The sequence below is a fragment of the Muntiacus reevesi genome, chromosome 3 (genome assembly GCF_963930625.1).
Source record: "Muntiacus reevesi chromosome 3, mMunRee1.1, whole genome shotgun sequence".
Classification (NCBI taxonomy): domain Eukaryota; kingdom Metazoa; phylum Chordata; class Mammalia; order Artiodactyla; family Cervidae; genus Muntiacus; species Muntiacus reevesi.
This window is the reverse complement of record NC_089251.1, coordinates 66800147-66817616: the sequence shown is the minus strand read 5'-3', so window position 1 is coordinate 66817616 and position 17470 is coordinate 66800147. Positions and strand designations below refer to the sequence as shown.

The window sequence follows — 17470 nt, the reverse complement described above, 5'->3', positions numbered from 1 at the left end:
GTTTATATTAACAGTTATGTCAAGAAGAGATAATGTATCCAGGAAGAAAACAAATGGGTCTGTATATGGAAAAGAATCTAAAAAAAGTAGACACATATGTGTAACAGATTCACTTTGCTGTACACTTCAAATTAATACAACACTGTAAATTAATTGCAACTACATCTCCAATAAAAATTAAAAAAAAAAATGGGTCTGTCTTTATCATAGATGGTTAGTAGCTTGGCACAATACAGAGCATCTTTTAAAACCTGCAGTTACAAGAACCTGCTTATAAACCTTTATTATTAGGCAGGCAAGGAGGAAGGAGACAAAACTGTCTTTGCCAATATTTCAAAGGCTCTAGTCACTAACTATGGACCAAAAATGCATAAGATTCTTTAATTAGTTGTGGTGACCCAAATCAGACAAACAAAAATTACATCTAATTAATTAATATATGCAACGAACTCCAATGTTAATCCAGCAATAAGGACGTGTGCTAAATTAATTAATGTTAGATTCAGAACATTAAATTAATGCAAAATGTTTTGCATAAATTGAATATATAATGGTTTAGCTCAATTAAAAAATAACAATTCTAACCATAAATGAGCATTACAACATATGGAAGTCTCCCTTTGCACACAGAAAGCATCTATCCTTTAATGGCTATTCTTTATACAATAATTCTCCACTTTCTCCAGAAAAAGGAAAGATAATATTATGTAATTAATATTCATTTTACATATAAAAGAGACTAGAAAATTTGTAACTACAGAATTATCCCATCTTAACCCTTGGAGAGTAACTGATGAAAATAATCCACACAGATTTACTCAGATTAGGATTCACATACCATATTCAAGTCCAGTATATAACTTTGTCTCTTCCAAGGACACCATACTTGGTACCCTGTATAAAAACAAGAATGCCTGTATTTATTAACAACACCAAAAAGGAGGTTTAAAGGGAAAAATGTCACTGCTAGAATGTTTAGATGATCATCTTTAACACAGATCTCTCATCTTCAACACTTAAATTCTTTACTCTAGCCTTCTGAAGACTAATGGTCTGTTTCAATAAGTACAATATTATTCATCTTCAAAAAAATGTTAATTAAATGTAATGACTTTGGGGGGGATTCAATGCCCAAATGAACATAACACTGATATTAAATATACAAGTGTAAAAGCTTAAGACTGATGATAAACATTTATACAAGGAAAAGTAAACTTTCAATGTTATAATGGTTAAAATAAACACCAAAAAAATCACCATCAAATTTTACTGTAAAATATATAGCAGACAAGCTTCTTTAGATAATCATTACTCTTTCTCTTAAAACCAGCTAAAGTGATCTCTCCTAACATCTGCAATAAAATACCACTACTTCTGAAGATGTTCAGATGTAAAAATACTACATTCAAAGTCACATTTTAGGTACATAAGGACAGATTCTACTGGGGAATATGAATTTTTATATCTGAAATATAAGTTTTCTTTAATGGAAAACATTGTATTTCAAAATATGAGATTCAATTCAATGACTTCTCATAAACAAAGATTTTAACACTTTCTAAGAAAAGGAAGAAAGGAGCAAATTGCCAAGGAAACATGAGATAAGCATATCCTATATAGGGCTTTATAGTAATACATAGAGGTTTTATAATTTTTGCTCGTAATTCATGAACTACTACTTGTAAACAAGAAAAACACTATTTTTAAATCAACACCCCCTGCCAATACTGTATTTATTTTTTAAGTTGAACTAAGTTATCTCTATCCTAATAATTGGTTGCTAGGATTCTGGGATTTATCTCAATGGGTAATAACATTAAGATTACTAAAACCCGATTATTTAACTATGTTCCTTGCCATGAAGTAGTGCCTAGGACGGCAATAGTACTGTCTCAAGTTTCAAAACCAAGTCTACAGAATATAAACAAAGAATGGTAGTATTTCTTAACATAAAATGTTAATTTGCTTTTCAGAGAATTTCTTCAGAAAATTTCAAGTTCAAATTGTTCTTAAAATCTTGTTTTCACTCCATAAAGTTTCAACTTTTGGCAACAGCGTGCAAACTTGAACATTCTGTAAAAATGTGTATGATTGAAAAATATATATGCATACAGAGTCTAGGTCAGTAAAAAATAAGATCAGATTCTTTCACAGTGAACTTCAAGGGGAGTTCAACATCTTCACTGAAATTAGATTTCACCAAGAAAGAGAAAAGGCTGTGCTCAAGCATTAGGCGTAAAACATTAATCCCCACCCCCACAGAGCAGGGGAAGCGCTTGTCACAAGCTATCACAGGTCTCCTTGCTGCTAACAAACTAATACAACTGTACCTTGCCCAGCCCGTGCCTAGTACCACATAATGAATCAAGCGTGCATTCTAATTACTGTCACAAAATTACTCTTAACAAATGAGTTTTTAAAAAGCAATCTCTATAATAAACTATCCTATTAATTTTTGTACTGTATCAAACACACAAGCAAACAAAAGGCTATCAGTTAGGAATCTGAAACGTTTTTTTAATATGCCTTTCTGACTCTACTACCGCCAATTACACTGTAACCACATTTAAAAACAAGTCTCATCTAAGGGTCCCGATGCTAATTGTAAAAATCCACATGTCACTCTTAACTGTTTCCCTATCAGAAAATTTAAAAAATACTATCATTTATTACACAACTATTTAAAAACATATCAACCTGTATGGGATTTAAAAATATTTAAGTAGCTTATTTAAATTAAAAAGGCTTCAGTTTTTACTTTTAAAACCTGAATTAAAACACATCTTACACATCTCAAATGCATAGAAGGTATCTGTTTAGACACACATTTCAGCTTTATTTGTTTTTAATTCATCTCAAGTTTCTTTTATGCTTATTTATCTAAGATTCAGCTTTAATTTATCTCTTATCTAACAAATTAATTAAACTGATTGTATTGACACCTTTTACACTGAATGTTTCTGAGTACAAATATTTATATTAAATAGTTCTTTTGATCTTTCTTTAAAAGAAGAATTTTCTAAAAGAAACCTCTCTCCATTACTCAAATAAGACTTGTATCTCTTTGTGGCTACTACAATTTAAATCTGTGTGTGCTGGGCTATACTCTCCCATACTTAAAACTGCTCTTGCAACTTTTAGTTATTACATAATCTTTGCCAAGTAGACTTAAAGTGCCATCAATAATTAGAGATCTGCATTCTGATTAAATACTACAGTAACAATACATATAATTTAAATCAAATACCATGACTCCCCCACCTCAAGTGAAATTCATTCTACTCATTCATTGGTTCATTTTTACAAACAGTAATATAAAAATAAAATTCTGACAAATAATTTCAACACAGCATATTATAAATAATATTAACTATACAGTAATAATCAAGTTAAATCAGGTTCACAGCAACTACACAGTACCACCAAGCCACCTAATTTATAACAAAATGTGTTTAATATTTGCACCACTTAAAAAACAAAGTTTTCTACAACTATGTTATTTGTACCACAGGATGACAATTTTTAGATCTGATTAGAGTAGAACTATGAAAATAATCACTGGTGGGAAAGAAAGGATGGTGAGAAAAGAAGAAATGACCAATAACATAAAAACAAAATATACAATACAAATCAAATAAGCAAATGAAAGCTAGCTGAACTGTCACAGAACCGCAAACAATAATTCTTCCTGTCTGTAGGTGGAAGAACAGCCTACCCTTCCCCAAATCCCTCCCCTCCCAAATGAAAACAAACATAAAAGGTATAAAAGCCAAGCCACTAACAGATCATTTGTTCCCCCTCAAGGTAACAAGTGTTTCACGACAGACAACTGACCTATTTCTGGGTTCTGTTACCCTGTTCAGTCCTGGGCACTGGCAATGCTATAAACACAAATGAAAGGCTGGCTCTTGCTCTACAGTGCGAACAATCGTTTGCCAAGTAAAGAGGCTCTTACATACCGCTAGGTTTACAATGAACTTGGAGCCTAAGGACTACTTCCATGTCTGACACACAAATTTTAAAAAATCAATGAAAACAGTCAGAAGGTGAAATAAGGAGAAAACAGGGTTACTCACCGTGGAGTAGTAACTCTTTCCTTTTCTGTGTGCAGCTCCCCCAGCAGAGCTGGGTGGTTTCCTGGAGGTGCCAAGAGAGGTTAGCTAGCCCTGCCCCTCAGCGCATAACAACACATCCTTTCACATATTCATGAAATGGTCTCAACTCTTAGACCTTAAGTATGAAATTTTTTTTTCCAGTGAAAAGTTAGTAAAAGCTGAGATCCTAAGAATGATTTAACTAAGAATGACTTAACAGATCTATCAAAGGAAAGGGGGCACGAAGTAAAGAAGAAATATTTGCGATGAAAAATGACGACTCCTCTACCTTGAGTAACCCTGTTTTTATAGATGTTAGTTTTTGCATCCTGCGATAGCTGGTTAGACCTAAAAGATTCTAAAGAATGGACTGCAAAAGGAGAAATTAATGACGATTTGAGGATTAAAGGCAAGTGTCCAAAATTCCTATATGACCCTGAAAAGACATAATCCAATTTCCACACCTTTAAAGGCAGAACTATGAGTATAAATTATATCACAGGTATTTCTATGAAATCATTAACTAAAGGTTCCAAGAGCAAAATAGAGAGGTCACATTTTAAGATTAATTCAGTAACCTTGGTATCTAACAAAACTGTTAAAATTTCAAACTGAACTAAAATAATTTACTCTTAATTACCCTCAAAGGCCCTTATTTCATCCATCCTTTGAAACAGTAAAATTTATAGTATGTACAAGATACTTAGAAACCTTACAAGGTGAAAGGCCAAAAAGTACAATGTAGATACCATTAGGTATGTAATTAATACTTAGGACAATCAACTCATCTCATCTGGCTTTTTATTTTTTTCAGTCTCTATAATTACATAGCACAGAAAATTGTTTTTCACATGTGGTAGCTATTTCCCTCAACAATGGGATTTTGAGACCATCCCATATACTCTATCAGGAACTAAGATTTCCTTACAGGAAAATTCAGAACTAAACTAAACTTGTGGTTTTTTATTGCTGCAATTTGCCAGAAGACTAATACTACTAATATATGTGCAAGACAAACTGAGTAACAAGTGATCTGACAAAAATAATTAAAGCAGCTAGAATATTTTACCTAACTCAGATTTACGTAAGAAAAAATGTAAGGTTAATTTTTTAGAAAAGAACTGCGCTGCTAGGTGCTTCCAAACACTGGCCTAGTATTTCAGAAAATGCATAATGTCCTACAATGCCACAGCCAATTACCACAGTCACTCTTGATATTAACAGGAGTGACTTCCTCAGACATCCTAGGCATCACACTAAAGCACTGGTCACAGGTATGTGTTTCCTTTTCTCCCCAACTAGGTACATTTTATTCTATCTCCTTTGGAGTAACTCATGTCCAAAATAAAGAGTTCTTTTCTTCTCCTAGTTTCCAATTGACCTGCTACTACTGATCATCTCCAAGAATTATGCTGCAGATCTTCTTTCTTCACACTAGGCAGTATGATTTAATATCACACAACAATGGCACCATCAACTGACATTATCTGATTAGTTCTTTCAAATCAATTTACACTGAAGAGATTTTAATAATTGACTGTATTAGGATAGGCATTTTAGAAATTTAAAAGGCCAACTTTGTTTTATTATACTTTGGTGAAAACTATCTTACTATCTGCAAAAAAAGGTGAAATGTTATATAAAGTCAATGTAAAAGCTCACACATTGCCAAAATAAATTAAAATTTCAGACGAAGGTGATCCCAGTTAGCAGTTGGTTTAAAAAAAAAAAAAAATTTCTGTTACAAACTAATTCAAGCCCAGGGAAGACTTTACAAACTCTCTTTTCTTACAATTCAAAGGCAAAGAAATGCTCATTCATCTTTAACTGTCCTTTGTATAATCATGACTCTGAGTAGTTGTATGTAACTAACAAAGAACCCTAAATATGTATATCGTTCAAGGATTAAAGCGATTGAATTTTTCCTTGTTTTATATTTTGTTTCATTACTATGTGCTATTAAATATACAAGAAAACATTTTATATTTATAATCAAAACATTAAAATATATAAATATATATTTATATTAACATAATTTTGTATTACTTTGTTACATTTTATTATGTTAAATTTTTACTCTAAGTGAAAATTCTAAAACACAACACGTTGAACAAATATTTATTTATTTATTCATGGCTGTGTTGGGTCTTAGTTGTGGCACATGAGCTCTTGGGTGCAGCGTGAAGGCTCTCTAGGTAAGAAACATGGGTTCTGCAGCCCCATGGCATGCGGGATCTCAGTTCCCCAGCCAGGGATGGATCCCATATCCCCTTAACTGGAAGGCAGATTCTTAACCCCTGGATCATCTCGGAAGTCCCTAAACACCACACTTTTAAGTCTCAATTAAAACCTGGAAAAAAAACCTTAAAGGGATATTCATGTCAATTTTGTAGCTTATACCATATAGTAAAGGGGGTCTTTAAATAAAGTTTTTATAATTAGGCACTGTTTTCCTTATTGAAAATGCATTTCATTATATACAAATCTAACTAGCTTTGTAATAACCAAATATATGGAACTTTTGTACTGACGCACATTATTCGGAGAGGATAAGACTTTGCTTCAGTTCACTAACATAGAGCAGTTGGCTCTATGCTGATATGAACTTCAACGGAAACCTCTAAGCCTTTTGAGCTGACCCTTCAGCAATGCATCCTAACCATCATTCAATACTAAAAAGTCTTCTAATTACATACACAAAAGGTACAAGCCTTTGTTCTTTGACAAACTATTGAATTAAAGGACCACACTTCTCAACATGTTTAAGCAGAGTTAAGTTTACTGATATAATCAATTGATGTGTGAAGCAGCTTTTTGGTACGCCTTAGCCTTAAGTTATGTTCTCACTATATTATATACTGTTAAAGAGCATAAGGAAAATCAAAACCATTTCTGTAGGTCTCTCACTTTAAAACAGTGTTTAAAATCTCTTGAAAAAATGAATTTTGGTAAAGTTGCTCTTATATCAAACTATAAAGCTTGATGAAAAACAAAAGCTCTTTAAAAGAATTCAATAAATTTCTAGACAAACTTAAAATTGATTTCCTTACCTTAAATGACCCTACTTCTCCCTCTTAAATCTAATGAGTCATCTAAAAAGTTCAGTGCCTAGAAACAGTTTTTAGATAAGTGAAGTAAGTGGGAATTATGAAAAAAGTATGACTCCAAATGACTAATTATTTAGGAAATGGAAAGACAAGCAAGCCATTTTAAAACCACTCTTTGAAGATTCTTGTTGCAAAATCAACAAATAATTCTCCCCTTGTGTTCTTCTGAGAGAGCAAGGGTTCCTTCCTTATTTTTGTGTGATTTTCAGTAACTTTCTCAGCAATGAGATACTGGAGTTCAGAGAAAATGATCTAAGCCGGGATGCTGAGACTAGCATCTACATACTTGGTGAGTGACCTACAAGTCGGATATTGCTGATATCATTTTAATTTTTTCAACTTAAATGGTAGTACTGACAATGGACTAAATCAAGGCATTCATTCAAAATAATAATACTCTGAAAAGCACTTAAATTAATAAAAGCAACTTGGTGGGTCTCAAAGGTTTAACATCCATGAAAAATAGAGAACAAATTTTTATTAAAAAAAAACTACCCCAGGTTTTTTGCTACAAAATCCTTACCAGTGATAGACCAAAAAAAAAAGTGCTTTTCTTTCTTTTTAAAAAGAATTTATCTCAATTAACTCAGTAACCTAACAGACTTAATAGCTATAAGTTGATATTTTACAACTGATTATCACTGGAAGTTATTTGATCCTAGTACCATATGCAAAATCTGAATAAAGCCCTAAAGTTTATGGACCTAAACTATGCCTCAGTTACTTTTAGCCTAACAATGACAAAAAGGTTAAAGTTATACAGAAACAAACCAATAACAGAACCAGTGACTCATTATGTGACTAAGTCTTAAAATATATGCCAAATGGCAAAACAGCAAAATATATAAAATAGTTATCTTTACTTACAAGTTAGTAACCGGCTCTCCTTTCAATGGAGGTAGGAGGTTTCCTGAGCCAATGAGACAGTTGTGGACTATAGTCAGACTCTGCAGAACATCATCTCTAGAAGAAATAAAAACCATTTTCATATTTGAGAAGACTCCAAATCTCTATTTAACAAAAAGTCTAGAAGAGTCTAAGGTGAAGTACAAGAACTTTATCAAGTGGGAATATATAAAATTAAGCCTTAGAAAGGATGAACATTTTCAGTTTACCCACTTAACAGTATAAGGTAATTAAACAGATACTTACTGATAATATCAGTCCTACTTACATTTAAATAATCTAAATAATCACAAGTAACAACAACTGATTGCCCTTTGTGAAGCAACTCTGAATCTAATTCCCTGTTTATCCAAAGATCACAACCACTAACAAAAGGGAACATTATCACAGAAGATTCCCTACTACAGTCTATCTTTTAAAATGGATGGAGTAGGGCACGGCAAGCTACTCCAGTGTTCCTGCCTGAAGAATCCCCACGACAGAGAAACCTGGAGGGCTACAGTCCACGGGGCTGCACAGAGTTAGACATGACTGAAGTGACTCAGCAGAGGGACTGCTCTGGCGGTCCAGTGGTTAGGACACGGCACTTTCACTGCCGAGGGCTCAGGTTCAATTCCTGGTCAGGGAACCAACATCCCACAAGCCATACAGCCCGGCCAAAATTTTAAAACAGACTAGGTAAACATTTATTCCAAAAAGCAGTTCAGAGTAACACACAGCTGACATAAGTCAATCATACTTCTTCTTCTTCCAAGCCCATTCCTAGTGGGTTTGCTTATTAAAAATTTCCTGTTATTTGATACATACTAATTTTCTTACTATATATAAAGTAATCTCAAAGAACTGTTTCCTGTTAAAGCCCTTTGGGACAGGAAAAAAAAAAATCTTAGGGATATTTCTCTAGGTAATAGTAATACCAAAATATGAATTACTAAAATGAAATGAGCCAGTAAAAGCTACAGTGAATCTAGAAAAACAGACATTTCCTTACAAAGCAGGCGTATTTATACACACTTCCCAAAATATGCACAAGTGAAATTGCTAAGCAGAAGGCACTAAAAGCAAACTAGAAAAAACTCTGAGTTTTCCTATTTCAGATGTTTAATTATGAGAAACTTTCTGTTGCTAAACTATAAACCATTTTAAATGATTTTTCTAATCACATTTATGGGAGGCATCCAAAACACACCTTGAAAATGAATACATCTGATATGCCACAGAGAGAGGGAGAGGTGTGAAAAGAATGTTTTAGTCCACAACTATACACCATTAACTGATTATAAAAGAAAACTAACCTAGACATTTCGAGTTCTCCATCTCCGCAACGCTGGAGTTTGCTGAGCTCAGGCTGGAGGAAAGAGTCCAACAGATAGAAGGCGAAAGCCACCTCTTCAGAAGAAGGAACATGCCACTGGATCCCCAAATTCCACAAGTCCCCTGGTTTACCCCAGTCCTACAAGACAGAATTTAACCAGCAATTTGAGAAGTTGGAGGGAGGGGGAAAAAAACAACACACACACAAAATTTAAAAGGCTTAAAAGAAAATGTATAAGTAAACCAAACCTGAGGCAACAAATGCACACCAAAAAAAATCAGACATCACATGATTCCTTCATTATCATTCCTAAAAAAGGTCTCCCTAAATGTAAGTTTACTGAAATAGTAACAGTAAGCTTATGTGAGGCTATTATTGCACTCTGCTCTCAAGTTACATCACACTTTTCAAGTTTAAAACATTTCAATAATAGTTTTAGTAATCTATGTTAAAAATAAAGAAGTTAAAAAAAAAGGCAACACTTTTGTACACAACAGGGGAAAATCCCACACTTTGAATTTTTCTAAGAAAAATAACCCAATATATCCTGGAATCCTAGATTATTGAAAATGCTTGCCTTGATAGGAAAGTATTCAGAAGGAGGCTTGTCAAAGCCGCCTGGCACACTGCAGTACTCGGTAGGGTAGATAAGTGTAGTAGAACGAAGAAGGTGATGCAAAAGGTTACAAGACAGAGTGTAACCCTGCTTACAGGTTAAATGTAGGGTTCTTTGGAGAATCTTTACAAGCTGCTCCCTATAAAGAAGCAACTTCTTCCCATCCACTCGAGTAATCTAGGAAGAAAACATTTGAAGATATTTTGTTTAGAAGATCAGGAATCAATATTTAAAGTCTATGTTTGGATACTAAAGTTGTCTAAAATAGTAACAATGTTTCTTAAAATGGCTTTAATTCATTTTACGATTGTTATTTTAATTATATTCTAACAATGAATCTTTCTTAACATCAAAAACACATTTTCTGTGTTTAGGCTCTTAAGCGCCATAGTAACATCCTTTTCAAGACTGTACCTCCTGAAAGAGACAAAACTTAATTGAATTTCTCTCTCCTTTGGTTCCTGAACTAAACTGTACAGGAAACTGAAGTTTGATTGATGGCCAAATTTAAAATATGGGGAAGGGGAAGATGCTAAATTTAGATAAACTTTTCAATTAATGAGTTATCCACATCAGAATTAAAAACATTAGGCATGAAGTAGTCAACCATTATCATACTCCTTACAAAACAAGAAAATGGCATCATCTGCTTTTTACAATCCAAATCTTTCTAACTTTACAAGTTTGGAAGTCCATTTTTCAAAAACAGAGGATACATCCTCAGAGCAATTCAACATTTTCACAGAAATGTTTTCTTATTCCACAGATTTACAATACCTCAGACAAAAGTTGAAGATTCCATAGTAACTCCTTATCTAGTTCTTCGTCATTTAATACATCATCATCTAAAAATAGCAAAATAGTATCAGTGGGGGGAAAAAACAACATCCAATGAAATCCATCATTTAAAAATATTTGTATTTAATACTTCTAATAGCTGAGTAAAGTCTGTTTTAGGAAGCTTTTCATTCTTTCGTTGTTAAGCTGGGCTTGTTCCAGCAGAGGTGGAAATTCAATTTTCAGACGATAAACACACCAACCAGGACTTCTGCCCCTTCACATCTCACAAAATACCTTTTATTTTTTACAGCAACCTCTGAATGGTTCCTGTATGTATGAAATTTTAATAGAGTAAAATTTCTAAGCTATCTGTCAATCTGGATGATAACCTTGTTTTAAGCAATTTCACCCCAAACTGCAAAATTAAAACACCACATAGCTTAAAAAATCTATTTTCATCAGTAGAGTTGTAGAAATCAAGAAAAACTTCCAAAATCATAAATATAGATAATAACCTTAAGACTTACTCATTGTAAGCTGAGTTATAACACTGCAGCAGTGGGGAACAAATAGCTTCAAAGATTCCTCTGGGCAGCACTGAAAACACATTTGTTTGTATAAGTAAGTTTTTTTGAGAGGCACAAATATTTAACAGTCACAAGCACACACTAGCACTATTTTCAGAGGCAAATAAGGGCTGTAAGCAGCTATGAAAGAAATATGTGTATTTTAAGAATGACAAGCATGTCTAAAATAATTAACCACATAAAACTGTTGGCTATCGATTCATTACTTCATCGGTCCAAAAAACCCCAACTCACCTTGACTGCAGCACGGCACATGTCTGCCACCATGCGTCCTGCGACTCTTGTTTCAAATATATGTGAAATAGAAAAATTAAAAACCTTCTGAAGGGCCACCTATTAAAAGATAACGTAAAAATGAAAATGTCTAACTAGCATTTTTTAAAAAATGAAACATCTTTTTAAACACAAAAGAGAATGTGACTCAGATTATACAAAAAAAAATAATCAGTAGGAAAAATTTAACCATCTGAATATATAAAAATTTGTTTAATAATATTATATTCAGGTCTATGAACAGCCTTTGCACAAGACCCTATTGTGACCAAAACATTTGAGGCACAAGATTTTATTTGCTATAGAAATGCTGAACACAAAACTAAAGCTGCTGGAAGCAAATGCAACTTAATTATCTTGCTGGTCAATTTAAAACAGAGGGAATCTTGAGGAGTATCTAATATTTACAGTTTGTTATTCGGACAACTACAAACTATTTCTCTCTCCTCTAAATGATGTGAAGCATCTACTTAATTTTACAATTAGATAATTTTAATTACTGAATGAAGGAATTAGCTCTAGACATGGATTGACAAGGCTGAAAATTATAAACAACTCCTTTCAGAAGATTCTGGTTAAATAAGAGATTATTTATGTTAACTTCTTTATACTAACATAATCTTAGCAAATATCTCATGCAGCTGTAAGGCAGTTTAGCTTTTAACAAGGATAAACACTGCATAATGATAATCTCAGATGGAGAAAGAAGAAACAGAAACAGAAACAAAGTAAAGGAATATAAAGTTCTTCACAGTCAACTCTTGTTATGTGTAGCAGTTATGCTCTACAAAACTGCTGTGGGCACTGAACTAGCAAATATTGAACCACAGTTCTTAGGGGAAATACAGGATTAAGTTCCCATAAGCCTCTCATTACATTTTCATCAACTGATGGATACATAATTTTATGTTTCTGTTTGAAGATATCTTTTTTAAAATATATTTATTATTATTTTGGCCATACCACACAGCATGTGGGATCTTAGTTGCCCACTGGGGACTGAACCCATGCCCCATGCAGTGGAAGCATGGAGTTGTAACTACTGGACTGCCAGGGAATTCCTCATCTTTTTCAAATTTTAATATGGAAAGAAAGGAGAAGCTGGTATGATATGCACATGAGTAACCTGAAGTTCAATTTTTAAAACATCAAATAAAACTACAAGTTGGAATTTAGCTCTTTGCAGCAATGCACTCTTACCATAAATATTTCTTTGGAACATTGTGTGAGGATTGTACTAAACGTAGAAGACAGACCTAATTCGACCAAACTCTCCAAGTGAGTCATTTTCTCAGTCTCTGTCTCTTCTCTTGTTTGCTCCAACGTGCTACTTTCTATGAGGCCAAAGCATCTAAATAACCCAAAGAAAATAAAATTTTAGCAACTAAAAACTGGCTTAACATTTTTGGTTGATTTGATTAAATAAATCTCTATTCAAGACAATGATAGGCATTTCATTTGAACACGGTTCACAAATCAATTGTCCCTTTGTAACCTCAGAAGAAGCACCATCCTTGCATAGTAATTAAATACAGGCTGCAATGCAGAGTGAGGCTAAGTTTTGCTGAGACAGGATATTGTTATTTTTTAATATCTATCAGACATTAAATAGATCTGAGGTACTTGCTTACCTGTCCATAAACTGTAAGACGAAATCCTCAAATTCAGCTGTGGCAGAACAAAGTTCTCGCTCTACCTGTAACACGTCAATGTGCAGAAAATTTTCAAATAGGCTTTCATTTCTTCCCCCGAACAAAACTCAACTATAGTCTACAAAATACATCTAATACTACATTATTACACTGAGCACTGTGAGAAACAGCACCAAATTCCCCTATCAATTTAGAATAATTCATCCACTTCCCAGGAACCGAAGAAAGCAGTAATTAATATATTTTGTAAGAGCAAAAAAAACAGAAGTTCAGGCAGCCATATTTTAAAAATCAGTAACGGTTTTCAAACTGCTTGTGTATGTATAAAGGATTATCTCACTAGTTAGCCATCTAAATGCCAAAAGTAAGGTAATAACATACATGTCATAAAGAAAATAGTTCTGAAAAAACCAGACAGTAATGATGCCAATCTCCTCAATAGACTTATTCCTAACATAAAATGGAAAAACAGAATGCCATCACTTTTTGCTTAACAAAGCAAAAACCTGAAATACATCTTTCATTTCAGTTGTTTACTGGAACAGCCTATTTCTCACCTACCCCCTTTGGTGGGTGCTCTGCAGACTATCTTACCAGTGATGGCCTGGCCCTCCATTCATATCGTTCTAGTCACAAAACAGTAATTTTAATTTGTCAGCACCTCTGCAAAGCTGCTGTTAAACTTTCAAATATTACTATTCATATGCAGTAGGAATTAGAACTCAGTTGACCAATCTTTTTAGAAGAAGAAAGCATCCTTACTTCTGTGAGGTCATTTCTTTCCTGCAGAACAGACGAACAATCTACTAAAGGCACCAGAGTGGAAAATGTTGCTATAAATTGGAATGTGATCTATGGAAAGATGCAAAAGAGAAAACATTAATTACACAGAGTTCTAATTCCAAAATACACACATACCATAAGCTACTATCAAGTACAAAGAAATTATTCTGAGGGAAATAACAATCTTTCTGAAAGCTTTTTGCTTAGAACTGAACATTTTAGGGTCCTCCCAATTAACTAGCTGTTAACTGAGTAATGAAGTTGTACTAAATTTATTATCATACAGTTATTTACTAGATTTAAGCACAAAGTTTTCTAACCTTTGGTCACTAAGAAGTTACTTGGCTTCCCACCAAAAATGTAATATTAACTAAGTGTAGATAGAAAATGCTAATGGAGAAGCTGGAGACCAGGGAAGAGGGAAGATGAACAAAATGTAAGTCAGGTTTGTATATTAAGGGAATCTAGCATTTCACACCCAGTAATTTTTATCATGCTTCTTGTGACCAGTGCAAAGAGAAGTGCAAATGATCATATGCTATCATTTTTAATGGATCTGCTTACAGAGAATAGGAAGTTTAAGCTTTAAAACACTGTATGATCATAAATGCATTCAAGTTACGGGAAATGACTTAACCTAAGGAAAACCTTATATAGATCAACTAAGTGTTCATGGATCTAAACTTGGGCATCTACAGGTATAATTCTGCTACCATTAAGAAATTTTATACTTTACTGTGTTCTAAAGAATATTTGAAGAAAAAGTAACAGGATATCCATTTACACAACTAAAACTTAGATAGAAAACAGAATGACAAATACGCTCACCATGCATTTACTGAAGTCATTCGGATCCACCCCAGGCAACGCTCTCATCAACAGAGGTAGCATGTGTGTTGGACCTTCAGGAAACCACTTGCCCCCTGATACCAAACTGCGGGCTACTCCAATGACACAACTCAAAGTAGCTGTGAGCTGGTGAGGCTCTGTTAAAGTCTCTAGGGCAGGATATGTTCTGCAGTTTGAAAACAGAATTTAAAAAAATTTTCCATGACAGACAAACATATGTAACACATTAAACAGTTTACTAAATTCATAAACTGCATTTTGGATTAAAGGTTTGTCCGCTAGCAGAGTATTCTGAATGAATATTTGCTTTCAAGGTTAACAGAATCACAGAAATAAAGGAAAGGTACATGTTTCCCCAATTCCCTGACACGTCACCACATTTCCTCATGCCAATTCCACAGTGTAAAGAATATTAGCTGGCAGATTTCTGCATTCTTTCAGCATCTTAATCCATTCCCATATTCCAACAGGACTGCATCTAATCTAATCGTGATTATTAGAAATCAGCAATAACAGACAGCTACTCCACTCTTCCCTTTTAAAGGAAAAAACAATCTGACTAAAATGTTCCAGTGTCTCCTATTTTATACTTTATAAAAGGACTGTGATCTAAAGTTGGAAGTCAGTTCTCAGAAACATAAGAGAATATTCTTGACAGTAGAGTGAATAAAACAGGGGGAGTAAGACAGATGCAATCTTTGATCACTAAGTTAGTATTTAAGAACACTCACTCTATGGTTCAGTGATTTCATTTGAGACTCTCTCCTACAGGGGGAAAAATAATCCAAAACGCAGTCTAAATTCTTCTTAAGAGAAAAGGTAAATAAATAATAAGGAAATATTTAGAAATTTAGAAAGTAGGAAAAAAGGAGGATTTCTAACTAGGATTAAAAATATATAACCAAACCTATGTTTATTTTAAAAGATGAATAAAACAAGCCAAAAATGCTTTAGCAGAGGATGTCTTCAGGGGATGTAAAATCAAGTGTCAATTTTTTTTACTTTTTAAAAGACTTTCACTTGGAGATTCCCTAGCAGTCCAGGGGTTAGGACTCAATGCTCTCATTGCCTTGGCGGCCCAGATTCAGTCTCTGGTCAGGAAACTAAGATCCCACAAAGCACATGGTATGGTTAAAAAAAAAAAAAAAGAAAAATTTTCTGTTTTTCTAAAAGAGAAAAAAAAAATATCTACAAAAAATGGTAGCCAAGCCACTTCTAAACAGGACAAAATTAAAACTGAGTCTCAAAAAGTATCATTGTACTGTCAATTTTGTCAATTTAGCATCTTGGTTAAGATCACATATGATGCTGGCATTAAATTTGTCCAAAAATTAACTACTAAAGAAAAATGTGACAGATAAATCGTATTTGTATTTATAAACTTTGTTCCTTCAACTAAAAATTTATTTCGCCAGTCATAATTCACCACCTGGAAAACAATGAAATAAGGCAAAACAAAAGGAAACACCTCAGAGTTCAAAATTTTAATTCTGCAAATAACTGAAGTCATCCCTTGAGGCAGGTCTCTCCTATCCAAAGAAAATCAAGGGACCCACCATTAACTGGCAGCTCCTGCTACCACCTGGAGCCCAAGCGGCAATGAAGAAAGAAGGTTGAAGATAAAGTAGAAAGTGCCTAACTTTCACATTCCATTAAGTTGGACATGCTGGAAGTTTCAGTACCCTAAGACATGTACACAAAAAGGGGAGATTGAAATAGTGATGTCCAACTTAAATATTTATGGCACAGAAGACAGGGGAAGATAGCACAAGCAACTCCAATTACAAATAATGGAGCCTTATTTTGGTACCCTTCACCAAGTAAATAAATGTTACCAATTTTCCTTTCTCAACAGTGAGTCAAAAAACAGGCTGTCATCTGCATGCTGCCAGTAAGGACCTTGGACAAATCTGAGTTTTAGGAAACTCAAGCCATTAGATTCCCCTGGGCTCCAAAATCTAACATTCTTCTTCCGCTTTTAACAAAGTCATTTAGAGAAGAATCCTAAACCTGAAGTTCAGGCAGCAAAGAAAGAATAAAAGAAAGCTTAAGCAATCTGCTCATGAACACTCAAGACCACTGAGAGTGGCTCTCTCCTGTGAAGCACACCAAGCTTGTATTATGACAGAGACAAGGCAAATGGAGAACTATTTTTGTTACTATTCCAACATACAAAACAAAATGAATACAATGAAACTGACACAGTAGAAATAATTCACACAAGGTTATATATACAATATATACAAACAATAAAGCTGAACAAATTTTCTTCTCTATCACTGACCCTAAGAAGCAGACATCCAGAATTATTGTCACTGCCATGCTCTTAATATTTACTGACACTCACATTTTGTGAAACAAAACAGTCAAAGGTTTATTTATGAGCAAAAATTTCAATAACTAAAATGAGCACATAAGTCAAAATATTTTATTCATTTCATGTCCATTTTCTTTTTCTGATCAATAAATCTTTATCAAGTTACCAATCATTAAGTTAAAATATCTTGT

At 33.7% G+C, this 17470-nt stretch overlaps 1 protein-coding gene and 1 non-coding gene across 3 annotated transcripts in view; one reads left to right on the top strand and one right to left on the bottom strand.

The window, feature by feature from the left end:
- PSME4 (proteasome activator subunit 4) overlaps positions 1-17470 on the bottom strand; it is a 94202-nt gene that overhangs the window by 33216 nt on the left and 43516 nt on the right. For both annotated transcript variants that reach the window (XM_065929293.1, XM_065929294.1), the window contains exons 11-21: positions 14942-15128; positions 14093-14182; positions 13310-13374; positions 12879-13029; positions 11640-11738; positions 11346-11415; positions 10816-10883; positions 10000-10215; positions 9403-9560; positions 8069-8164; positions 839-894 (exon numbers count right to left, since the gene is read on the bottom strand). In XM_065929293.1, the coding sequence (XP_065785365.1) occupies positions 839-894; positions 8069-8164; positions 9403-9560; positions 10000-10215; positions 10816-10883; positions 11346-11415; positions 11640-11738; positions 12879-13029; positions 13310-13374; positions 14093-14182; positions 14942-15128 (1256 nt within the window). The remainder of the gene's footprint in view (positions 1-838; positions 895-8068; positions 8165-9402; positions 9561-9999; positions 10216-10815; positions 10884-11345; positions 11416-11639; positions 11739-12878; positions 13030-13309; positions 13375-14092; positions 14183-14941; positions 15129-17470) is intronic.
- On the top strand, positions 8663-8735 carry TRNAE-UUC (transfer RNA glutamic acid (anticodon UUC)). The gene has a single exon. It is a non-coding gene; the product is annotated as a tRNA-Glu (tRNA).